At 44.3% G+C, this 27,367-nt stretch overlaps 1 protein-coding gene across 1 annotated transcript in view; it reads right to left on the bottom strand.

Moving 5' to 3' along the window:
* iars2 (isoleucyl-tRNA synthetase 2, mitochondrial) overlaps positions 1–27,367 on the bottom strand; it is a 120,179-nt gene that overhangs the window by 43,147 nt on the left and 49,665 nt on the right. The window contains exons 13-14 of the mRNA XM_072509489.1: positions 27,183–27,285; positions 7,312–7,405 (exon numbers count right to left, since the gene is read on the bottom strand). Coding sequence (XP_072365590.1) covers positions 7,312–7,405; positions 27,183–27,285 — 197 coding nt within the window. The remainder of the gene's footprint in view (positions 1–7,311; positions 7,406–27,182; positions 27,286–27,367) is intronic.

The following is a 27,367-nucleotide window of genomic DNA, read 5'->3' as shown; positions in this document are numbered from 1 at the left end:
ACAGATGCACCACAGAAAGCATCCTATCTGGCTGCATCACAGCCTGGTATGGAAAATGCTCAGCCCAAGACCGCAAGAAACTTCAGAGAGTTGTGAACACAGCCCAGTCCATCACACAAACCTGCCTCCCATCCATTGACTCCATCTATACTTCCGCTGCCTGGGGAAAGCGGGCAGTATAATCAAAGACCCCTCCCATCCGGCTTACTCATTCTCCCAACTTCTTCCATCGGGCAGGAGATACAGACGTCTGAGAACACGCACAAACAGACTCAAAACCAGCTTCTTCCCCGCTGTTACCAGACGCCTAAACGACCCTCTTATGGATTGACCTCATTAACACTACACTCCTGTATGCTTCACCCCATGCCGGTGTTATGTAGTTACATTGTGAACCTTGTGTTGCCCTATTATGTATTTTCTTTTATTTCCATTTCTTTTCATGTACTTAATGATCTGCTCACAGAAAAATACTTTTCACTGTACCTTGGTACACGTGACAATAAACAAATCCATCCAATCCAAGGGGCTGGATTCTCCAAAAATGGGACTATGTCCCCACGCCAGCGTAAAAACACTGGTGTTTCACTCCAGACTTTCCTAAGAAAAATAAAGACCAATTCACCTACCTGCAGGGGGCTGGCAGGGACCCGAGGAGCTGCACGCAGCTTTGGCTGGGGATACAGGCGCCCACACTTCCGGTTCCGAGTCTGCACATGCGCACGGCTGTGGCCGCGCCGAACGCGATAGCGAACTCAGCTGGTGGACCGGGACCAATAAACAAGGTCCCACCAATCCACATGACCTGCCGATCGCTGCCCCGGCCGCCCATAAGCCCCCCCCCCCCAGTGCATGATCCGCCGGCCCCCCACCAGGACAGCCGCAGATTGAGTCAGCAGCCACTGCGCGAGAGTCCCGACCGGCCAGGCGTGGTTAGAATCACGCCATCGGGAATTCGACCGGTCGGGACCAGAGTATCGCTGGGAGGGCCTCTGATGAAAGGTCATCAAACTGAAACGTTAATTCTGTTGGTCTCTCCACAGATCCCTGCTTTTATTTCAGATTTTCAACATGAGCAGTATATTGGGTTTGTGTCACACATATTCTCGAATGGGTGATGACTTTCTCACTGTGATGAGAAACCTCTTATGGTGATACATGACAGGATAATTATGTCCATAACAATGTTACCCTAATTCTACTTACCTTGCATAGAAAATAGAAGCAAGAGGAGGCCATTCGGCCCTTTGGGGACATATACAAACTTAGCACCTGGTATTCAAAGGTGCGTTTTTGGAACAGGCAGAATCGTTATTTGGAAAAATAGAATGTGGCCTGGGATTTTGGACGGTAATGCGCGAGTCATCTTCTTGCAGATGACATCTCCCAGCTTCACAATTCTAAGTCCAGCTTGGACAGCCTAGTCACAGCACTTTTTGGGTAGACTGCCTTGGATCCTGTGGCAAGTTTTTGTAGTCAACATTCATTTAACAATTTGGGGGGGTTTACGTGATGTGAGCGTGGGAGCAGCTGTGTTTTTGCAAGCTCCAGCTCTGCTCATCTTTTAATTCATGGCTATCATCTTTTAATTGTCTTTTCATCCTTGTGCACATTTCTTTTTTGCCTTTTCGTAGTTTACATAGTTTATACTACGTTCCGAGAATTATTGGTCGGTGGTTCTGCATGACAGAGCCGAGTTTGAAGGTTTAAACCCTTGTTTGTTTGTGGCGGCTGGAAAGAGCTGGGGTGGGGCCCTGTCTTTAGTGGTGCAGTAGCTTTGCAGCGGGCTTTTGCCCTGATGGTACAGTGTGCATCAACAAATGGAGGCAGCCAACGAAAGATGCTGTTCTGGTTGAGGTACAGGTTGTCAAGGCCCAATTCCAAACGTTTTGGGGTGCTTTTAAGGAAGCAATGGGGGCACATGAGCAGGTTTTTGCAATGGAGAGAACATTGTCCCTAGTGGAAGCCTGCCTCTATACGGTTGAATTCCTGCTGCATGGCATGTCGCCCATCCTCTGGAGTCGAGGGCAGCACGATAGCATTGTGGATAGCACAATTGCTTCACAGCTCCAGGGTCCCAGGTTCGATTCTGGCTTGGGTCACTGTCTGTGCGGAGTCTGCACGTTCTCCCCCTGTGTGCGTGGGTTTCCTCCGGGTGCTCTGGTTTCCTCCCACAGTCCAAAGATGTGCAAGTTAGGTGGATTGGCCATGATAAATTGCCCTTAGTGTCCAAAATTGCCCTTAGTGTTGGGGTTACTGTGTTATGGGGATAGGGTGGAGGTGTTGACCTTGGGTAGGGTGCTCTTTCTAAGAGCCGGTGCAGACTCGATAGGGCGAATGGCCTTCTTCTGCACTGTAAATTCTATGATAATCTATGACGAGAAGGGGAACAGGAGAGGAGTGCTGCTGAGTGTTGAGTCCGGTTTCCGAGGCGAGGCATTGGATAAGTTCCCAGTTCAGTTCGAAAATTGGGTGCCATGTTTCGGGAATCTCAATCTGGAAACTGGCCAAATTAAATTTGATGGAGCAAATGTAACCGTCTTCTAGCCCTGGGGTTGGTGTGGCCTTCCAACCACTGGTCCTATGTTGGCCCGTTCCGGATGTCGGTCATGAGGGGTTGGAGGTGGCAGAGTCGATTTGAGTCAGCCCCCTCCCCTGCGGGAGCCTAGGGTATTGACTGCCTGGGTTCTGGTGAGACGTGGTGTCTCGTGCTTTGACCATCAAAACCTTTGAGAGATCCTGATGAATGCTCATTGAGGGACTTCCAGTGATGGCGGGCGGGAGGCAGCTGCACACTGGAGGGCTCCTGCTCGGGAATAGAAATTTCTGGGTTTTAACACCCAGTCCCGGGGGCAACGGAGGCTGAAAAAGCTGTAAGAGGAGAAATGTCCAAGTTCGGGGAAAAAATGGCTGTGAAAAAGGGGGTTAATGAAACTCCGCCGATGAGTGGAAACGTCAGCGCAGCAACTGTAAGGAAAGATGAGGCTGGGGCACCAGGGGAGGCCGCATTGCTCACAGCAGAAGAAATGACCAAGGTGATGGCTGTGGAACTTGAAAAACAGTTCACAAAGCACATGGAAGCGATGAAGAAGGAGTTGGGGGCAGTATTGAAAGTGCTGGTGGGGGAGGCGATTGCCCCGGTGAGGGCGGCGGTATCAAGCGCAGCAGCGGAGGTTCGGGAGCAGAGTGAGACACTGAAGGAAGTGGTAGAGGCACTTTGGCAGCACAGTGATCAACTCATCTCGATGGGGAAGGAGCTGCGGGAGGTGATCGAGACCAACAAGGGTCTGCGAGCCAAAATGGAAGACCTGGAAAACAGATCCAAGCGGCAGAATCCGAGGATCGTGGGTCTGCCTGAAGGGGTGGAAGGCCCAAGGCCGACGGAGTATTTTGCCACGATGTTGGTGAAGCTATTGGGGGAGGGGGACGATCCCTCTCGATGTTAACTGGATCGGGCTCATCGGTCGTGGAAGCCTATACCAAAGGCGAGTGAGCCGCCAAGAGTAGTAACTGTATGTTTCCGTAGGTATAGCGTGAAGGAGAAGGTCCTGTGCTGGGCAAGGCAGAAGCGGGAGGTGCAGTGGGCTGGAGCTGGTATACGTATATACCAGGACTTTACGGTAGAGCTGGCGAGGAGGCAGGCTGCCTTCAGCCGGGTGAAGAAGGCACTGTACATCAATAAGGTGCAGTGCGGCATAGTATATCCAGATAAGTTGAGGGTGACCTACAAATCCAAGGACTTTTATTTTGGGACGGCGGAAGCGACGGAGGAGTTTGCGAAAGCAGAAGGACTGTGGCATAATTGAGAAATGGGACTGAGAGCGGGTCGTGTACGGATGTAGCCTCATGTAACTTTATTTTTTCTCTGCGTGTTGGTGTATGTACTAAATGAGTCAACACTGTCTATTTGGACAAGGGAAGAGTTGGGACTTTCATTTGCAATGATGGTTCTTTGGGACTTGGGTGTGTATGCTGGGGTTGTGTGCTAAAGGGGATTTCTTGGTTTTCCTGGGACCGGGCAAGGGGGAATGAGACCCGGGCGGGGGCCTCCACCCTGGCTGGTTTAAGCCGGCCAGTGAACGTGAGTGAGGTGGGGGGGAGGGGGCTGCGGCCATTGGAATCTGGTAGAACAGGTTTCGGTGAGTCTAGCCAGGGTGGAAAGTTGGGGGAAGGAACAGAGGTTTGGGGGAGGAGTTTATAAGAAGAAGTGGATGGGAGGAGTCTGAGGGGGGGCTGGGGGTGGGGTATCTACAATTCATGGGTGTCATTCACGGTACTTTTTCGGGGATTGGAAGGCGTGGGGGGGGGGGGGGGGGGCGGACTATATATGTCAATGGCGACCACAGGCAATTCCTGATTCCTTTGACTTTTTCCCACCTTGGGAGGTTTAGTTTTATTTGATGCTTATATTGTCAGGTGGGCCGTTATTTGGGGTGGTGGTGGGAGGATGGGATCGCTGTTGTTAATAAAGGGGATTGACATTGTATTTGTTACCGGTTACTGTTTGATGGTGGGGTGTAAATTCTGAAGAATGTGAAAATGGAGAATAAAAATATTGGGAAAAAAATGAATGCTCATTGATCCTGATTTATCCTCGATTTGGGGCACATTCGTGCGCCAGTGGTGGAGTCTTTATCCTGAGATCTGCCTTGCATTTTTTCATCACGGTTATTATACTGGACTTTGCTACCTGTTGTTGTCTGCTTGATGCTGTCAATTTTTTCCATTTACAGGGAAATGAATAATGTGGATGTGATGGCCTGTACCGTTGATTATCTGGATTTAACAAGTTCATATCATGTTAAGCCGAATGTTGAATACGGGATTGGTGCCTAAATGTATTTGGGTCTTATATGGTCTGACAATCCTTGAGGGAGGGGGACGCTCCTCCTACTGTCTTGCCTGGAAGGAAGATGAGCAAAGTCGGAGCGGTGTGAGGGTTGGAGGGTTGGTTTGTACTTGCTATGATCAAGGAAGGTCCCCCCAGTTTGAGTTAACCAGTTTTGGTCGGTTTTCTTTCAACTCCAATACAGCATATCTGTGCTTTTATCCTTTCAGGATTAGGCAGCCTGTTTATTATCCTGATGAGGACTGGGCGATATTTGTCTCTTCCTTAAGGTCTAGTCGGTCTTTTCTCCTGATACAGGCCTCTCTCTGACTATTTTTGTTCTTGTTGGAACTTTTCTGAGGACAAGGGTGACTCTGAATATCCCTTTATGGGACGGTAGTTCCATGATCTGGCTGGATGCATGCCTGAGCACCCAGCACATCCCAGTGGCTTTAGTCTCTCCCATCAGGGATTTTTTTTGGGGGGGGTTTGGCTCTGGTGTGAGGTTGACCTGGTGGGGGCCCCAGGGGGAGGGAACCTGTCCTCCTTCCCAGGTTGCCCGCACTGTGGTTGTCTTGCCGGTTCTCATACTCATAACTCCCATTGGTTAGGGCTAATTTGTATGTCCCTTCTTACCTGGTTGGGGGGGGGGGGGAAGGAAGTGCTTTGTCCTGATTAAGATTGGGTTCAGAACTTGCACTGTCCAGTTTGTGGAAGGATGGGGTGAGGACAAAGGTGGGGAGGTAGGTAACGAGTTATTGGAGTTTGATTTAAGGGGTAATTTGTCCTAAAGGATTAGAGGTTTCTTTTATTTCACAGCTTATACTCAGAAGTGGATGAGAAATTTGCATAGTAACTATTTTTCAGAATATATTCAGTTGGAATGACTGGGTAAAATTTATCTTCTGTAAAATGTGAATGGAAAAATCTAAAATTGAAATAAAGTTTTGGATAGTAAGAGTGGTGAATAACAAATATAGAGAATCGCCAATTTTTAAAAAAGGATACAAACAGCAACAAGAAATGGGACAGTGGCTCAATGATCATGTTGCAGACTACAAACCTCATATTTCTAACAAGCAATATATTTTGATTGCATTTGGACATTTCTACTTTTCCTGAAAAGCAATCAACAGCTAAGTGGGCCACACCCTGGGCAAGAGACTTGGGTCTTCAGTTGATTGACTTTCACAATTCATTCCAATGATAAGCTGGATTTAGCCATAGTGTAAGGGAAGGATGTTTCAAGGTCATGGTACCAGGCTACTCCTTTTTTGTCATTATGAAAGTAAATGTATACATAGAAAATAAATCTTTGATCAAAGATTGTTTAAGAATTCTGGATTTATCTCACAAAGACAGGCTAGTGTGCATCCACGTTTTTATTAATTGGTACAGGTTTATCATTCATTGACAAAGTATATTTATGAATTTTGACCTGACTCATGGCTCAGTTCATAAATTATTAAATTGTTTCTACCATTAGCATATCAAAAATACAGTGGGCTTGATAAGTATTCTTGAGGCAACAGCCAACAAAATACATTTTTGCAAGTTGTTGGGTACTCATTGTTGGGGATGAAAATAAAGCGACTGTTGAATCCATAAAAACTGCCCTCTGACTTGGTCGTTGACTTTCAGTTTATAGCATATTTATTGGCCCATAACACCCCCTGGATGTTTCCAGGTGGGGATTTCATGGCAATTGTCCGGGAAGGCTCAAACTTCTGATGGCAATTGCCCTGCATTGGGAACCGTTTGATAATACAATTTAAATTGCAAACTGTGAATGGTTCTGACTGAGAACTGCCCTCCCGCCCCCACAATTACAATCCCATCGCCTGACTGCCCTCTCCACCTCACAACGGTCCACCTGCAGCTGCCCACAGGGCAGTCCACTTGACTCCGACTAAAACCCAACCACCTTTCCACATGCCCTTAACCCCGCTGTGATCTCCACTCCCCAACTATGCATCCATCCCCCAACTGTTCGACCCCAGCTTTCCACGACCCCTCCCCCCAAATCTAATACCGCAGCCCTTTATGACTGCCCTCCCCACATACCGCTCACCCTCACTCCACTGTCCATCCAACCCTTCCCATTTACCTTCTCCCTGGCTTCTCAGTGACTCCAGTTTTAAATGTATCTGCTTTACAGCAGCTAGTGCCGCACAATAGGGGGCCTGTCTTTCTTATCTCCGACGCTGCAGTCCTGGACAGAAGGCTGTGGGATCCTACTGTGGTGCACAGCTCTCTTTGGGCCTGAATTGGAAGGCCTGGCGAGATAGGAACGGCTGAATTTCCAGATAAGTAACTACGAGCAGAGTGGCAATCCAACTCAAGTGCCACTCCACCGGAAGGTACAGCCCAATGTATTTTCAGCGTACTTTCCAACTAAATTGAGCTTGAAGTCAATAATGCTATGCATGGCAATGAACGATTCCAATGAAATATATAACCATTGTAAATATTTAACTTCTCACCTTCCAACACATATGACCATGAGATGCCACTATCAAACCAAATATCCAAGATATCCTCTCCCTTGACATAATTAGACACATCAGAGCCTCCACTCTGCAGAAATAGAAAACATAAGTGTAATTAAATTTTGCCTATAAAAAGTTCAACATTTATACACTCTAGAATTTATTAAATACAGTACAGTTGACTTACCAATGTGTCTTGCACCTGTAAATACAAGAACCATTTTTGATTTGTATAGTATCGATGGGGATGTAATTGCTGCTAAAATTTACTCATTGAGAAAAAAAAAGTTATCTTTAGCCTCAACTAAAACCCACCATTTCAGTAATGCCAATAATTGGTAAGAGGTTACTGGGGTGTAACAAGTGTTGTGGTTACATTGACAAAGCAAGGAGCAGAGTAACATATAGTACAATAGACTTTAAAGATAGCTTCAGATTTACATTTTGTGGAAAATGTTCAAAACTGATGGGAGTTTTTCAAAAATCCACGCCCAAACATATAGATTAATTTTATGGAACTGCTCAGCTAAGTTGAGTAGAAATTTCCCTGTAGTCATCAACTCTGACAAAGTAAAGGCTTACCTAAACATGTCAAGCAATAACAGCAGAAACAACAAAACTAAAATTGATGAAATGCATGAGGCAAAGCTGGTTTAGGATTGGTGAAGTCTATCTTCAAGAATTAGGGCAGTGTTTCCAGAGGATAGAGTGATACAAAAGAAAAGTGAGTTCTAAATTTGCGTTCAGATCTGGCATGTTTTAAAAGCACATACGTATATTGAAAAATCTCACACCTGTTCACTGCCTGCCTGCAAAACTTTACTTTGTCATCAAATTTAAAAACACATAGAAACTTTGAATGATTGAAGGAACAGGTGGGGCCCATCATGTCCATGCCAGCCAAGTAAGAACTATTCAGCCTAATCCCACAGTCTAGCTTTTATTAATAATAATAATAATAATTGCTTATTGTCAGAAGTAGGCTTCAATGAAGTTACTGTGAAAAGCTCCTAGTCGCCACATTCCGGCGCCTGTTCGGGGAGGCCGGTACGGGAATTGAACCCACACTGCTGGCCTTGTTCTGCATTACAAGCCAGCTGTTCAGCCCCGGTCCATAATTTTAACCACAATCTTCTTGTTCATCATATCTCAAGTGTACATCCAAATATTGTTGAATAGAATTTTTTCTGCCTCCTTTCAGGAATTAGTTCCACACTTCCACCACTCAATTCCTAACTCCCCTCTAATTTTTTCCCTCTTTGCTAACAGAAATAGGTCCTTTCTAGCCACTCTGTCCAGGACCCTCAATTTTATACACCTCAATTAAATCTCCTCTCAGCCTCATAGCTCATATCCTTAATTCAGGGCAACTTGATCATAAATTATTTTGTACATTCTCCAGTATGTTCACATTCTGATGGTAACACAGTGCTAGAATTGTGCACAGTAATTTGTAGTATAATGTAATTTTATAATAATTTCCCATGTCCATATTTCGGAGGTCCTTTGACGCATTGGGTAGCGTGGCTATCTCTGAACCAGAAGCTCAGTGTTCGAGACCCAGCCAAGGTCTCGGTCAAATGCTGCCAGACCTGCTGAGATTTTCCAGCATTTTCACTTTTTAGATACCTCTACACGGAGATCCGTCTGTCTATCAATACACTTAAGGGTTGTGCCATTTACTGTATATTTCCCATCTGTATTAGATCTTCCACTATCTCACTCATGTCTGGATTAAACGCCATCTGCCATCTCTCCGCCCAAGTCTCCATCCTCCAAATCTATATCCTGCTGTATCCTGACAGTCCTCATCATTATCCGCAATTCCACGAATCTTTGTGTCGTCCGCAAACTTACTAATCAAACCAGCTACATTTCCTCCAAATCATTTATATAAATTACTGGGCAGCACTGCTGCCTCATGGCGCTGAGGACCCGGGTTCGATCCCGGCCCATGTGGCGTTTGCACATTCTCACCTTCTCCCTTCAGATAGGAAACCAAAACTGCACACAATGTTCCAGGTGTTGTCTCACCATGGTCCTGTATATTTGCAATAATACAGCTATGATCCGGTACTCGAATCCTTTCGCTAAGAAGGCCAACATACCATTTGCCTTATTAACCACCTGCTGCATCTGCATACTTATCCTCAGCGACTGGTTTACGCGGACACCCAGGCCACGTTGCACATTCTTCCATCTCAATTTATAGCCAGTCAGATAATAATCTGCCTTCCTGTTTTGGCTATTAAAGTGGATAATCTCATATTTAGCCACAGTATATTGCATCTGCCATGCAATTGTCCACTCACTCAGCTTGTCCAAATCACACTAAAGCATCTCTACATCCTTCTCACAGCTCACCCTCCCACCCAGCTTTGTGCCATCTGCAAATGTGTGGATGTTACATTTGGTTCCCTCGTCTAAATCATTAGCATACAATATACAAAGACCCGTTTATTCCTACTCTTTGCTTCCTGTCTGCCAATCAGTTTTCTATCCATCTCAATACATTACCCCCATTCCATATCCTTTAAATTTCACACATTAATCTCTTATGTGGCATTTTGTCAAAAGCCTTCTGAAAGTCCAAATAAACCACATCCATTGGCTGCCCCTCATCAATCCTACCCTCAAAGATTTCCAGTAGATTTTTCAAGCAAGATTTCCCTTTCGTAAATCCATGCTGACTCTGTCTGATCCTGTCACTATTTTCCAAGTGCTCTGCTTTTATAATAGATTCTAGCATTTTCCCCACTATTGATATCAGGTTGCCTGGTCTATATTTCTCAGTTTTCTCTCTTCCTCCCTTTTAAATAGGAGGAGGGGGGGGGGGGGGGGGAATTATATTAGCTATCACCGATCTGTAGGAACTGTTACAAGGCCAGGGTCTCTAGGTATTGGAAGATGACCACCAATGGAGCCACTATTTCTAGGGCCACTCCTCAAGTAATCTGGGATGTAGATAATCAGGTCCTGGATATTTATCGGCCGTCAATCCCATCAATTTTCCAAACACCATTTCCCTACTAATACGGATTTCCTTCACTCTCATTAAACCAGGTGTTTCCCAACATTTCTGGTACGTTATTTGTGTCCTCCTGTTTCTGAATGTAAGGGATCTACATTTGTCTTAACCAATTTTTTTCTCTTCACATATCTATAGAAGCTTTTACAGTCAGTATTTATGTTCCCAGCAAACTCATTCTTGTACTCCACTTTCCCCCTTCTTTTTTTTTTATACATAAACATTTTATTGAGGTCTTTGTGATTTTGTAACAATAACAGAAGAAACAGTGTACATACAAATATAAACATAGTGCAATGGTCATCTTCCTCCTTCACGCGTCCCACCTTTCGTACACACTAATCTAAAACTAACCCCCCCCCCCCGACGGTTAATTTTCTCCAAAGTCGACGAACGGCTGCCACCTCCGGACGAACCCTGACATTGACCCTCTCAGGGCGAACTTGATTTTCTCCAGACAAAGAAAGCAAGCCATGTCAATGAGCCAGGTCTCTGACTTCGGGGGCTTTGAGTCCCTCCAAACTAATAGTATCCGTCTCTGGGCTACCAGGGAGGCAAAGGCCAGAATGTCTGCCTCGTTCTCCTCCTGGACTTCCAGATCCTCTGACACTCCAAAAATCGCAACCTCTGGACTCGGTTCCACCCTTGTTTTTAACATCTTGGACATGACATCCGCAAACCCCTGCCAGAATCCCCTGAACTTCGGACATTTCCAGAACATATGAACATGGTTTGCTGGTCCTCCTGCACACCTGTCTTCTATCCAGAAGAACCTGCTCATCCGGGCCACTGTCATGTGCGCCCGGTGAACGACCTTAAATTGTATCAGGCTGAGCCTGGCGCATGATGTGGGTGCATTGCTCTACTCAACGCATCCGACCAGAGACCATCCTCTATCTCTCCTCCTAACTCCTCTTCCCATTTGTGTTTCAGCTCCTCGGTCTGCGTTTCCTCTGATCCCATGAGTTCTATGTCCGAAACCCTCCCCTCTCCCACCCATACTCTGGAAACTACCCTGTCCTGTATCACCCTTGGTGGTAGGAACGGGAAGGTTGAGACCTGCCTGCGTAGGAAGTCCTGAGTCTGAAGGTACCTAAACTCATTCCCTCCCGTCAATTCAAATTTTTCCTCCAACTCCCTCAGGCTGGGAAAGCTCCCCTCGATGAACAGATCTCCCATCCTGTTAATCCCTGCTCTTTGCCATCTTTGAAACTCTCCATCCAGCCTCCCCAGGGCAAACCGATGATTATTGCAGATTGGAGACCAAACCGATGCTCCCCGTTACCACGTTTCCTCCATTGCCTCCAGACTCTCAGGGCCGCCACCACCACCGGGCTGGTGGAGTACCGTGCCGGCAGGAACGGCAGAGGCGCCGTTACCAATGCCCTCAAACTCGTGCCCTTACATGATGCCACCTCTACTCGCTCCCACACCACCGCCGCCCCCCACCTCCCAATCATGGCTATATTTGCCGCCGAATAGTAATTGCTAAATTTCGGCAGCGCCAGCCCGCCCCCCCCGCCCCCTTCCTTGGCTACGCTCCAGCATCCCCTTTTTTACTCGCGGGGTTTTGCCCGCTCATACAAAAGCCAGAGATCACCTTGTTTACCCGTTTAAAAAAGGCCCGTGAACACTTTCTCCTACTTAATCAATCCCTTGATCCATCTTTGCTGAATTCTAAACTTCTCCCAATCCTCAGGTATGTTGTTTTGCCCAACTTGCATGCCTTATCTCGAAATTCCCTTGTAAGCCATGGTTTGGCCATCTTTCCTGTTTTACTTTTACACAAATAGGAATAAACAATTGTTGCAGCTCCCCGCTGTGCTCTTGGCGTGTTTGCCATTGCCTATCTACCATCATCCCTCTAAGTAACGTTTTGCAATCCACCATAGCCAACTCATGCCTACCATCATCGTTTCCTTTAATAAGATTCAGGACCCTAGTTTCAGATTCAACTACGTCACTCTCCAACTTGATGAGGAATTCCATCATATTATGACTGCTCATCCCAAAGGGGCCTCGCCCAACTAGATTGCCAATTATTCCTTTCTCATTACACAACACCCAGTGTAGGATGGCCTGTTCTCTCATTGGTTCCTCAATGAATTGGTCTAGGAAACCATCCCGTATACACTCCACTAATTCCTCCTCTAAGGTATATTACTAATTTGATTTGCCCAATCTATACGCAGATTAAAGATGTTTCTTTATTGCATACATCTCTAATTTCCTGTTTAATGTTATTACCAACATCACCACAGTCTAGGAGTCTGCTACAGTCAGCTCTATCCATACAGATTCCACATTGTCGGAGCTAATATCTTTCCTCGCTATTGCGTTAATTTCCTCCTTAACCAGTGCAACTGTTTAAGAAGGGTAGCAAGGATAATCCAGGGAACTACAGGCCGGTGACTTACGTCAGTGGTAGGGAAATTACTGGAGAGAATTCTTTGAGACAGGATCCACTCCCATTTGGAAGCAAATGGACGTATTAGTGAGAGGCAGCATGGTTTTGTGAAGGGGAGGTCGTGTCTCACTAACTTGATAGAGTTTTTCGAAGAGCTCACAAAGATGATTGATGCAGGTAGGGCTGTGGATGTTGTCTGTATGGACTTCAGTAAGGCCTTTGACAAGGTACCTCATGGTAGACTGGTACAAAAGATGAAGTCACACGGGATCAGGGGTGAGCTGGCAAGGTGGATACAGAACTGGCTAGGTCATAGAAGGCAGAGAGTAGCAATGGAAGGGTGCTTTTCTAATTGGAGGGCTGTGACCAGTGGTGTTCCGCAGGGATCAGTGCTGGGACCTTTGCTGTTCGTAGTATATATAAATGATTTGGAGGAAAATGTAACTGGTCTGATTAGTAAGTTTGCAGACGACACAAAGGTTGGTGGAATTGCAGATAGCGATGAGGACTGTCAGAGGATACAGCAGGATTTAGATCGTTTGGAGACTTGGGCGGAGAGATGGCAGATGGAGTTTAATCCGGACAAATGTGAGGTAATGCATTTTGGAAGGTCAAACGTAGGTAGGGAATATACAGTGAATGGTAGAACCCTCAAGAGTATTGCAAGTCAGAGAGATCTAGGTGTACAGGTCCACAGGACACTGAAAGGGGCAACACAGGTGGAGAAGGTAGTCAAGAAGGCATACGGCATGCTTGCCTTCATTGGCCGGGGCATTGAGTATAAGAATTGACAAGTCATGTTGCAGCTGTATGGGACCTTAGTTAGGCCACACTTGGATTATAGTGTTCAATTCTGGTCGTCACACTACCAGAAGGATGTGGAGGCTTTAGAGAGGGTGCAGAAGAGATTTACCAGGATGTTGCCTGGTATGGAGGGCATTGCTGTGAGGAGCGGTTGAATAAACTCTGTTTGTTCTCACTGGAACGACGGAGGTTGAGGGGCGACCTGATAGAGGTCTACAAAATTATGAGGGGCATAGACAGAGTGGATAGTCAGAGGCTTTTCCCCAGGGTAGAGGGGTCAATTACTAGGGGGCATAGGTTTAAGGTGCGAGGGGCAAGGTTTAGAGAAGACGTACGATGCAAGTTTTTTACACAGAGGGTAGTGGGTGCCTGGAACTCGCTGCCGGAGGAGGTGGTGGAAGCAGGGACGATAGTGACGTTTAAGGGACATCTTGACAAATACATGAATAGGATGGGAATAGAGGGATACGGACCCAGGAAGTGTAGAAGATTGTAGTTTAGTCGGGCAGCATGGTCGGCACGGGCTTGGAGGGCCGAAGGGCCTGTTCCTGTGCTGTACTTTTCTTTGTTCTTTGTACACTGCCTTTTCTTTTTTGTCTTTCCTTCCCAAATGCCGAAAACCCCTGGATGTTCAATTTCCATCCTGGTCACCCTGCAGCCAAGTCTCTGTAATTCCAACTATATCATAGCCATTTTCATCTATTTGCAGGATGAATTCATCCACATTATTGCGAATGCTCCACATATTAAGGCACAAAGCATTAACGCTCATCTTTTTAACATTACTTGTCCATTCCCACTATTTTTCACTGTGACCCTGTTTGATTCTGGTCCTGGTCCTTGATTTCTCTGCTTATTACTTTTCTTACCCCCCTTACTGTCTTTTGTTCTTGTCCTTGATTCCCCCTCCTCTGACTCCTTGCATAGGTTTCCATCCCCACCGTCTCAAACACTCTAGCAAATACCCCCCCACGACATCCAATATATCCTGCTATTTCTACTGACTAGCACATGGCATTGGTAGCAATCCTGAGATCACTACCTTTGAAGTCCTACTTTACAATTTACTTTCCAAATCTCAACATTCCTTTTTTGGATGCCACTGCCAGGTGTCCAGGTGGCATCAGGAATGCCAGGGTACTACCTTGCCTGAAGCCTAACCGCCCAAGGGCCTCCAATCGCCTGGGAGATTGCTCCAAGTGCCATTACGCCTGGTCCACTTTTGTGGAAACCAGTGCTAAACAGTGCCATGGCAGGGTATCCGAGGCGAGGCCGTACGATCCCGCGCCTTGGGTAACTCCAGCATAGACATATTCAAGTGAGACTAACTCATTGAGGGCGAGATCCAGATTGCAATGTCCCACGAGATCTCATTAGATCTTGCGAGGAGTAAGGGGCATCTCGCCAGAGGCCTCTCGTGAGGTTTCACGGCCTTGTCATGTCACTGGGTTGGATGTGACAAGGCCGGTAGAATGCATCCAATGGCCATACTAAAAATGGAACCTCGGTAAACTTGATGCTCTGTAATTATACCCTCCTACCAATGCTGGTAGCACTTCAAGTTTTGTCTCCACCAGTTCTTCATCCTGTACTACAGAGAGACTGTACTACAGGGAGACTGCCAAGCTCCAAACAATTTCAGTTAACTCCTTCTAAATTATCACAAGGATGTTATTTAACTATAGCTGTTAAATCAAATTATATAAAAATCACAGAATGTATGATTTATTATGGGGACCAAATTACATCCAAGTGTCCAATCTAATTTAACCCCCGCTTTATCCCCTATTCAATTCAGATTACGCGTCATCGCAATTAAATCCCCATGTGCAATGCTACGAGTCAGTCAAGTATAAATTAAGAAAAACACCACATAAAATACCTAAATGGAATTTATTATCTTGCTTTTCTTCAAATTATTCTGAAAAACTTAACAAAATTTGCTGGAAGCCAAGGAAAAATATTGTAGCAGTTCCACTAACTGAACAATACTGATGCCATCTGTGCAATTAAGAACACTGTCTATGCCCAGACTGCACAACTTACTTTCCAGTAACATAAATATAGTTCTGTGTATTGTTGTTTCAAATAATAAAAGCAGATTGTACAAAATTAACACAGCAAATTTATGTCCGCCATTTTGAGCACGGGATAAATTATACTTTACTGTTCCACCCCTGGTCCAGAGCAACTGTTTCAATCAAGTCCATGCAAGTTTAATTTGGGCCATGCTACTTTACAGCTTTAGCGTGGCACTCCCAGTGCAAAGGTATTTTGAAAGTAAACAAGAGCTAATTAAGAAGCATAGAAGCATTCTGATAGTAACATAAAAACTGACTCAAAATTATTTTAGTTTCATTATTCCTCATTACCCAAGTCTTGATTTGGAATGAAATTATTAATACTGTGGTTAATCGAAAATAAGTGAATGAACTTTTTTTTACATTAATTCCTAACATTACAATGAAATTTAATGTAAACATTGTCTCAGCAGTGAATAAACAATATTTTGCCATTTAAATAATTTTTTTAAATTTAAAGTACTCAATTTCTTTTCCAATTAAGGGGCAATGGAGCGTGGCCAGTTCACCTACCCTGCACATCTTTGGTTTGTGGGGGTGAGGCCACGCAGACACGGGGAGAATGTGAAAACTCCACACGGACAGTGGCCTGGGGCAGGGATCAAACCTGGGACCTCAGCGCCGTAGGCAACAGTGCTAACCCACTGCGCCATCGTGCCGCCCTTTGCCATTTAAATATGACCCAATAAAAAACTGAAAATCGTAGGACAATTTTGAAATTAAAACGACCTTTAGGATTACTGATACATGACACATATGCGCACCAAACTATTTGCTGGAACCATTTTATGTGCACAAAAAGGTAGAGATAGAGATGGATAAAAAATTTAATAAAAATGCACTTTATTAAAGGCAGCAAAGCTTGGGTGGAATCACAAGGAACATTATTCCTTCCTGTAACGTTATAAGTAGGGAATCCATGAACTTGCATACTGGTTTTATCTAACATTTAACAATAAGAAAAAATCATCAGCTCTGTTTCCTACAGCTCAGCCAGCGTTGAATCCACCTCATCAAGTTCCCCTGTATCCTATGTGCATTTGTCGTCTTTAGAAGTCTCCCATGAAGGACCTTGTCAAATGCTTTGCTGAAATCCATGTAAACTGCATCAACTGCACTATCCTCATCTATACACTTAGTCATGTGCTCAAAAATTCAATCAAATTTGTTAGGCGTGACCTCCCTCTGAAAAAGCCATGCTGAGTATTACCGATCAAACTCACCCCACTCTCTCTCTCTCTCACACAACACAGCAGGGAAAGAGTGATGGAAAGAGAAAGAAAATATAAATAAAAATAAACGGATAAGGATCATTGATGTGCTGGGATGACTTCCAGTCAATGTTGTTTTGAAGTTCAGGCTTTTATTTTGATACTTCTTTCTTCTAGGCCTGAGATGGTTTTCTCTGGTAATGGTGTCTACTTTCTCTGCAGACGCAGTATCATTTCAGATTCCCAGCAAAGGCACTCACTGCTTTCATAATAATAGAGCAGTTCTTTCACTTCAGCAAGCAAGAGAAAGAGAGGGAGCATTTCTTCAATTCTCTCAGAAAACATCACACAGGGACCAATCACTGACCGTTGTCAGGCAGAACACTGTCCCTGGTCAACCCACCAATTGCCTTTTAACCAATCAAATCCAGTGTCTCCAAAGCTGGTTCCTCAGATCCACTCAGTACCGAGGAGTCTGGTTTCTCCTCTCCAAAATACAAAACCTGAGAATACAGTGTCCTGGAAAGAAGGTGCTTCAATTTTGATTCTTCTGTTTAAAGGCACATCCAACATATGGGTCCACGGACTAAAATAATAACAATGCAATAAAATAAATGGGAACAAAGGGAATACAAAGGAAGGACACTTACAATACCATACAGCAACTAAAATGACTTAAGAATTTTATTTATTATCCACCAGCATAAAGACATTCTGCTTGAGGTAGGATATAGTGCGAGTTGGATGGACTAGGAAGTGGGTCTGATGGATACATTTGGAGAGCATTAAGGGGGGCAGGGCTGGTACAATAAAAAAGTGGGATCTAAAGCATGGGTGGCAGTGGGGAGAGCAGAGATTTGCTTGGTCGGCCAGGGGAAGCAGCTGAACAGTTCACCTCTATCTTGGTGACAAATAAATCTATGTGGATTCCTTGCACTTTCTGTTAAAAGGAGGGAAACTTAAGGAGACGGCTGACATTCGAGTAAATAAGCTGTAGGTTATCTTTACTCTGTCGTGGATGGTTTTGGCAGAGGCTGAAGCCCAGTAATCTTGATGTTGTCCAGCCAGATTAGGCATTGGTCGCCAGTTGAATGCTAGATATTTTCCAAGTTTGCACCTCTTGAACTCAGTGGGACTGTGCCAGGGGAATGGTTGAACTCAGTGAGACTGTGCCAGGGGAATGGTTATGATGGGAAATAGCAACAGTCTTGATGGGGACAAGGACATCAAAAATGAATGCAAAGAAATAGTCAAGCACACAAACAGCTGTAGAGTTATCATAATAATTGGTAGGGCAACTTTTAGGAAGCATTGAGTTTTGAAAGTGCAGACATAAGTGAGCTGAGTTAAGCAACAAACATTTTCCAAAAAGAATGGAAAAGGCAAAATTAAGTGGTCAGAGATGGTCATCTCAATAACATCCGAACCACAAGTTCCAACACGGAATTATGTAAACCACTTATAATTGTGTCATCCTTTTAACATAGGGAAAGAAAAGGATGTGCAGAAAGTCTGATTATTGAAATTGTCAAATGCTTGAGTAAGAAGTGCAGAGATTTAGGGATGTATTTCGAGAGAGGAAGCCTGACGGTTCCATCACCAATAGTATGGGAGGGATGTACTAACAAGGACAAGGTCTGTCTGGTAAGGAGGGTATTTGGGAAATCAAGTCTAGAAGAGGATAAAAGGAATAAAGAGTTTCAGCATCTCGATGGAATGAAGTTGTAAGAGATCTGAACCAAGCAATCAGGTGATTATGTACTATAGTGGACCCTGTTAGATACCAGGGAAAGATCGAGGAGGAATGGTGTCTTCTCAATGTCTTGAACAGGAAATGAGCCTCAACAGCGTGAGCCAAAGAAGACGTATACAAATTGATCAGTAAAAACAGCAGACCTGAGGATTGGGAACAGTTTAGAATTCAACAAACGAGGACAAACGGATTGATTTAGAAGTGGGAAATCAGAGTACGAGAGTAAGCTTGTGGAAACATAAAAACTGACTGTAAAAACTACTATAGGTATACGTGACGAGAAAAGGATTAGTGAAGACAAATGTAGATCCCGAATAGTCAGAAACAGGAGAATTTATACTGGGGAACAAAAAAATGGCTGACCAACTAAATACATACTTTGGTTCTCTCTTCATAAAGGTGGACACAAATAACATATCAGAAATGTTGGGGAACACAGGGCTTAGTGAGAGGAAGGAACTAAAGAAAATCAGTATTAGTAGGGAAATGGTGTTGGGGAAATTGATGGGATTGAATCCCCAGGGCCTAATAGTCTACATCCCAGAGTACTTAAGGAAAAGGTCCTAGAAATAATGAATGCATTGGGTGGTCATCTTCCAGGATCCTATAGGCTCTGGAACAGTTCCTGCAGATTGGAGGGTAGCTAATGTAACCCCATTATTTAAAAAGTCAGCCTGAAGTCAGTAGTGGGGAAAATGCTAGAATCTATTATAAAAGAAACAAATAGCAGAGCACTTGGAAAATAGTGACAAGATCGGACAGAGTCAGCATGGATTTACAAAAGGGAAATCTTGCTTGACAACTCTACTCAAATTCTTTGAGGATGTAACTAGTAGAGTTGATGAGGGACAGCCAGTGGATGTGGTTTATTTGAACTTTGAGCAGGTTTTCAACAAAGTCCCACATAAGCCATTAGCGTGTAAAATTAAAAGCATGAGAGATTCGGGGTGGTGTATAAAGGTGGATAGAAAACTGGTTGGCAGACAAGAAACAGAGTATGAATAAACGGGTCTTTTTCCAAGTGGCAGGCAGTGGTTAATAGGATACCGCAGGGATCAGTGCTAGGATCCCAGCTATTCACAATGTATATTAGTGATTTAGACGAGGGAACTAAATGTAATATCTCTAATTTTGCAGATGACATAAAGCTGGGTGGATGAGCTGTGAGGAGGTGCAGAGATGATTCAGTGTGATTTGGACAAATTGAGTGAGTGGGCAAATGAATGGCAGGTGTAGTATACTCTGCATTAATGTGGGATTATTCACTTTAGTTGTAAAAACAAGGCGGCAGATTATTATAATAATGGCTATAGATTGAGAGAGGAAAACGTGCAATGAGACCTGGGTGTCCTTGTACACAAGTCGCTAAACATCAGCATTCAGGCACAGCAAGCGGTGAAGAAAGAAAATGGTTATGCTGGCCTTCATAGCGAGAGAATTCAAGTACAGGAGCAGAGATGTCTTGCTGCAGTTATACAGGGCTTTTGTGAGACCACAGCTGGAATATTGTTTGCAGTTGTGGTCTCCTTATCTGAGGAAGGATGTTCTTGCTATGGAGGGAGTGCAGCGAAGGTTTACCAGACTAATTCCAGGATAGCGGGACTGATGTATGGGGGTGGGGGGCTCATAGAAACCAATAAAATTCTGACAGGACTAGACAGGGTAGATGCAGGAAGGATGTTCCTGATGGTGGAGAACCAGGCGTCACAGTCTGAGGATATGAAACCATTTAGGACTGAGATGAGAAGACATTTCTTCACCCAGAAAGTGGTGAGCCTATGGAATTCTCTATGACAGAAAGCAATTGAGGCCAAAACATTGTATATTTTCAAGGGTTAGATAGCTATTGGGGCTGGGGTGGTGCAGTGGTTAGCACTGCTGCCTAAGTCGCTGAGGACCCGGGTTCGATCCTGGCCTCGGGTCATTACCTGTGCGGAGTTTGCACATTCTCCCCATGTCTGCGTGAGTTTCACCTCCACAACTCAAAACATGTGCAGGTTAGGTGGATTGGCCAGTCTAATTTATATAGTTTACATAGAACGTACAGTGCAGAAGGAGGCCATTCGGCCCATCGCGTCTGCACTGACCCACTTAAGCCCTCACTTCCACCCTATCCCCGTAACCCAGTGACCCCTCCTAACCTTTTTTAATCACTAAGGGCAATTTATCATGGCCAATCCACCTAACCTGCACGTCTTTGGATTGTGGGAAGAAACCGGAGCACCCGGAGGAAACCCATGCACACACGGGGAGAACGTGCAGACTCCGCACAGACAGTGACCCAGCAGGGAATCGAATCTGGGACCCTGGCGCTGTGAAGCCACAGTGCTAATCACTTGGGCTACTGTGCTGCCCTTGTCCCTTAATTGGAAAAAAAACTATTGGGTACTCTAAATTTATTTTTTAAAAGATGGCTCTTGGGGCTAAAGGAGCTCTTGGGGCATTACAGTGGCTAGCACTGCTGCCTCACTGTCTGTGTGCAGTTTGCACATTCTCCCATGTCTATGTGGGTTTGCTCTGGATGCTCCGGTTTCCTTCCACAGTTCAAAGATGTGCACGTTAGGTGGATTGGCCTTACTAAATTGCCTCTGAAGTGTCCAGAGATCTGTAGGTTACATTAAGGGATTATTGGGATAGGGCGGGGAAGTAGGCTTGGGTGGAGTGCTCTTTCGGAGGGTCGGTGCAGATTTGATGGGCCAAACTGCCTCCTTGTGTACTGGAGGGATTCTATGATATGGAGAGAAAGCAGGAACAGGTTACTGAGTTGGATGATTAGCCATGATCATAGTGAATAGCGGAGCAGGCTTGAAGGGCCGCATGGCCTATTCCTGCTCCTATTTTCTACCTTTCTATGTTAAGTGTTAGGATACCGGGCACAAAACCCCAAAGAATTTGCAATTTGTAACACTGTAAGGAAAAGATACTTCTCCCCAGGAGTGATGGCTCTGACCAATGGGTATCTTCTATGTTAAAACAAACTTTAATTTAAACACAGAATTAACCAAATTATCAAAGAACTAGCTTTACATTAACAGTTAAACAGTTCTTAGATGAAAGGAAAAACTTTAACTTGCTATCTACACAAGCCACCAAATATTTTCCAACTGAGCAACCCAATACAGTTCAAAATCCACTCATAAATACAGTTAGCAAATCAGGGTTACTTGCTGTTCTTTGTGCAAACCTTTGGAGAGACCCTTTCAGAAACAACCTAAAAACCCTTCTGTCATGTCATCGGCTCAAATCCTGTAGCAAACTGCCAAAAATTATAGATAGACCTGAATCCTCCCATTAATTACATAATCTGCATCCCAATAAGATGTCCCACGACCTGCTTAGCCAGAACTAAACACAATCCTTCAACTTATCTACACCCCAGGGAATCTCTTTTTTATAAACAATATTCCATTAGCCACCCATATGTAAACAAGTAAATGGTTAGAATCAATGATTATCCCACTTTTACGACATCTTAATTACAAGTTTAGTAGGCATGCTGCCTGTATTTTAAACGAGGGTTTTTATATTTGTGGCAGTAAAGCTATTAAAATAAAATATATAACAATTTCTTATATTCAGCACGTAAAGGATTTAAACAGGATGTAAGTATTGAGCATAGAGCTGTCATGTGACAATATGTTCAAAGACCTGAGAGGAAACGAAGGCTAAAGATGATACTTGGAGAATTCAGGCATATCAACGGTGCATTTTTAAAGTTGGATATGCAAAGGGTGGGAGGACTGGTAGGTTGAGGAACAGTGCCAAAGCAAAGTGAGTCATTAACAAAGTCAGCAGACATTCCAATAAAACAATAATTGTGTGGCTAAGATATAGATCTCATTGAAAAGATTAACTTGGAGATGGAAGACTGGCAAAAACAGGAGACTGACAGCAGTCAACGGATAGGTTAATGGGGGTGGGGGTTGGGGGGGGGGGGTTTGGAAGCAGCATTTGAGAAGAGTAGCTAACAACTAAGGGTAACTAGGCAGATGGTCTGAAATGAGAGAGGCCATTGACTCCTTGGTCTCAAAGTGACGCAGACGGAGAAGCTTATTGCAAAATCTTTATCCCGGAAGAGGATAGGAAGAGGATACGGCCCTTGAGGAGGAAGCGCAGAAATTCTCATCATGGTCACGGCTGAATTTATAGTGGAGGATAAGTAACACACTCTAATTTGTGGCTCCTGGATTATCAAATGTGGAGATGAGAATTATGAAGAAGATTGATTACAGGGGACAGGGGTAAAATGAGAGCCGGTGAATGACTTGGTGACGACACAAAGGCAGAACAGATGGAGCAGTTCATAGATTATCATAGAATTTACAGTGCAGAAGGAGGCCATTCGGCCCATCGAGTCTGCACCGGCTCTTGGAAAGAGCACCCTACCCAAGGTCAACACCTCCACCCTATCCCCATAACCCAGCAACCCCACCAACACTAAGGGCAATTTTGGACACTAAGGGCAATTTATCATGGCCAATCCACCAACCTGCACATCTTTGGACTGTGGGAGGAAACCGGAGCACCCAGAGGAAACCCACGCACACACGGGGAGGATGTGCAGACTCCACACAGACAGTGACCCAAGCCGGAATCGAACCTGGGACCCTGGAGCTGTGAAGCAATTGTGCTATCCACAATGCTACCGTGCTGCCCAACAGATCGACAGTGATGGTAGTGTTGGGAAGAAAAGCTAAATCACTGAAGAAGCATCTGAGTCTCCTGCAAGACTTCCCTCTTCCATGTTGACTCAACTGAATTCTGGATTCTAATATTTGTCCCTCCCAACTATTCCAGCCTTTCGGAAGGAACTCCTAGGGGGAGAATTTGTGCCATCTCTCTCGGTCTGTGGAAAACTCAATGAGGGCTCAAAGTCCAGAGAGAATTGAAAAATATGATTCCTTCCACTGTAATTGACTTTGGAATCTTATCCCTCTCCCCCCTCTGTTAGAGTAGTGAGAATCGTGCTGTGGGAGCCCAGGACCCTCATTTTAATACATTAGCATGAACCAGATCGAAGGGATGCCTCCTTGTAGATTCAAGTTCAGAGTCAAAATTTTCATGGAGCCTCATCTCTTAATTCAGGAATAAACCAGGCACCAGTTTTCCCTGCATGTCCGCAATGACCAGCTAGGTGGACACCCTGACCACGCTGCAGCCGACTGTCCCCTTGGCCACATCTCGGAAGTCTCGGGGAGAATCAGCCGGGGACCTCTGTTCGGTGGCGGGCCGATCACTGTTTGGGGGGGGGGGGGGGGATCTGCCCTTATGTTTAGGTGCTTTTGACAAGAAATGCTTTATTGAATTTCTACTTTAACTGACCTATGAGCTCTTGTTAAAGTTCTAAAAATACATTGATGTGAAGACATTACAATACTATTGAACAATTGTTCTTTCTAAGATAATGTTGCAGTATTCCAGATACTTAATATGAACTCAACAGGTGATTTGCAGCAACCAGATTGGGTACCTATTGCCTGATGGAATCTACAGCAGAATAAGGCAGCTTAAAACTGGATACTGGCATTGATCATAGTAGATAATGAAACTAGATGCAAAATATATCTCCACGACCTTTGCAATCGGTCAAGCCACTGAAAGGGCAACATGGATATCTAACTTTCTCCAAGTTAGACATGAGTCATGCATGCCAGCAGCTGAAGTTGGATGAGGCTTCCAGAAAGTTCATCATTATCAACACACACATAAGAGTTTGTACCATTACACCAGACTGCTATTTGGAGTATCATCGGCTTGTGCAAACTTCCAGCTCACGATGAGCCTCTTACAAGATTTACCTATGGTGGGTTGTTTATTAGATGAGCTGCTAATCATGGCAGCTAATCACGGGAGCCACAGAAGAGGAATACCTAACCAACTTAGAGAAGGTTTTAAAAAGGTTCCAGGAAGCTGGAGTAAGATGAAAGAGAGAAAAATGCACCTTTAAGGCAAAATAAGTGGCATAATTTGGGTTTAGAGTAGATGCACAAGGGTTGCGCTTGATGGAAGATAAAGTTATGGCCATTAAAGAAGCACCAGCCCCATAGAATGTGTCATAGTTTAAATCTTTTTTCGGATGGTAAATTATGAAAGGTTTATTCCAAATTTGTCCACGATATTGGCACCTCGACATGCATTATTAAAAAAAACACCAGAGATGGTATTGGAAGACACAGCAAAATGAAGCCCTCAGACAAGTGAAGCAAGCCCTACCATCATCCTGACTTTTAGTCCATTTCAACCCTTCCAAAGAAATTATTGTCACTTGTGATGCATCTCTTTATGGAATTGGAGCTGTCTTGACACGGAAAATGGAGGATGGTTTAGAAATGTCCATCAGCTATGCTTCGAGGGCCCTAATTGATGCAGAAAAGGCATACTCACAGATCGAGAAAGAGGGGTTGGCCGTCATCTTTGGGATAAAGAAATTCCATCAATATGTCAGCACTGCTGCCTCAGTCCCAGGGACCGGGGCTCAATTCCGATCTTGGTGACTGTTGGTCTGGCATTTGCGCGTGTCTGCGTGGGTTTCCTCCCACAGTCCAAAGATGTGCAGGTTAGGTGGATTGGTCATGATAAATTGCCCCTTCGTGTCTAAAGGTTGGGCGGGGTTATGGGTTAGGGCAGGGGAGTGGACCTAGGTGGGGTTCTCTTTTGGAGGGTCGATGCAGACCAGATGTGTTAAATGGACTCCTTCTGCTCTTCTATGATTCTATATAGGTGGTTTCTCTCCTTTGAGCATAAATTGTTTAAAAATGAAGGCTGAGTAAATAAACAAAATGGGTGAATCTGCTCTTATTGCTTTTGTTGCTGCATTATTCCCAATTCGCAATTCAAACTTTTTTGCTCGGGACCCATTTTTGCGAGCTGGTCATCGTTCAGGACCCATGCCGGCTGACCTTTGCAAAATCTCCTGGTATAATTACCTGATCATTATTCTTACACCACAGAAAAATTGTCTATATATCTGCTTCGCTATTTTCCATTGAACCTTTGGGGACCTATAATATATTTCCAGTACTGTGGCTGCCCCCTTTGTATTCCTAGGTTCTACTCATAAAGCCTCGTTTGAACACCCTTCCAAGATATCATCTCTGCTCATTGCAATAATATACCCTTGATAAATCAGATGATTTTGCTTAGGACTGCTTCATGGCTGATGTAGGCTCATAGAATCATAGAATTTACAGTGCAGAAGGAGGCCCATTGCGTCTGCACCGGCCCTTGGAAAAAGCACCCGAGTTAAGCCCACACTTCCACCCTGTCCTCGTTACCCACAAACCTCACCTAATCTTTTAGACACTAAGGGGTCATTTATCATGGCTAATCTATCTAACTTGCACATCGTTGGACTGTGGGAGGAAACCGGAGCACCTGGAGGAAACCCACACTGACAGGGGGAGAAAGTGCAAACTCCATAAAGACAGTCACCCAAGACCGGAATTGAACCCGGGTTCCTGGAGCTGTGAGTCAGCAGTGCTAACCACTGTGCCATCATACTGCCCATGTATAGCTATGAAATATGATTGGTGCTGGCAAGGGGAAAAGAGAACTAAAATTCAACTCTACACTCCTGTTATGGGCCAGGGTTTAGAGAACCCCAAAGTATCATGGAGTTCACCTGACCCACAACTTTTAATAGATTGTGGTATGGGGAGCACACGGCCCACTCTACAGGTGTGGTACAGCAGAAATGGAAAAGTATTTTTTAAAGCAAAACAATGTTTATTCTATGAACTCAAGTTAACCTTTTTAAAACAAACAGTGAACATCTTAGCAACCATTAATTCAAATACAACCCCCAAAGAGAACAACACTAAGTAATGCTTACGCTGTCCTTTTTACATCCAGAAGACTTACAAAAAACATAACCTTTAACAGAAGCACATTAGGTTTACATTCACTACTGAGAACATTTATAATTCGGAATTCACCAAATGATCAAGAGATAGTCTTTTCATGGCAGAGATCAACAGTGCATCTTCTCTGTCTGGCTTCAGCTCCAACACTGAAAACAAAACTAAAAAGCTGACAGACAGCCCAGCTCCACCCACTCTCTGACATCACTGCAGTAATATGAGCAGCCAAACATTTCTTAAAGCGACATTCTCATGACACTCCCAAACTAAAACCCAAATGTACTCTGAGCTATAGTGTCAGCTTACAATATGAAATAATTTATCTAATAATTTAAATTAACTAAAATGACTAAAGCAAGTGGTTGTAATGGAACATTTTAGTACTTTGCAATGGCTTTTTTTTGCAGAAACATTTTGGGGGTTTAGCTAGTTATTAATACTGTTCCCAACATTTACTTCTGGTCAATTTTAACAATATTTTAGACAACTGAGCATAGTTTTAATTTGCTCATTTTTAGATGACTGAAAGATAATAATGTAAATGTACCATATCTTATGTTTATTTCCTTTTATTTTCAAATAAGTTTCTTAATAAGTAACTTTTGTGTCATTTACATGCAAGGTGCATGAGATTCTCATTCAATAATAGGTACAGTGGTTTGAAGTTTTACAGTTCTTCTTGTAATGTGGATGAGACTATGACCTCTTCAGGGCGCACTAACCTTTTCTAAAATTTCCTTAGTCAGGAGTTGGTCCAAAGGTAGAGTCCACCAACAGTCAGTACCATGTTCTTCCACCAGCTTGATAAGGTGCTCCTTTGTATATCTGTGCAGGAAGAGGTACATCTGATTTGGCAATCATATTGACAAACAGCAGGTTTACTTGAACCCAGAAGAAGACTATGAAT

This window comes from Scyliorhinus torazame, chromosome 1 (genome assembly GCF_047496885.1).
Source record: "Scyliorhinus torazame isolate Kashiwa2021f chromosome 1, sScyTor2.1, whole genome shotgun sequence".
Classification (NCBI taxonomy): Eukaryota; Metazoa; Chordata; class Chondrichthyes; order Carcharhiniformes; family Scyliorhinidae; genus Scyliorhinus; species Scyliorhinus torazame.
Note: the sequence above shows the minus strand (reverse complement) of the source record. Positions and strands in the feature narration are given on the sequence as shown.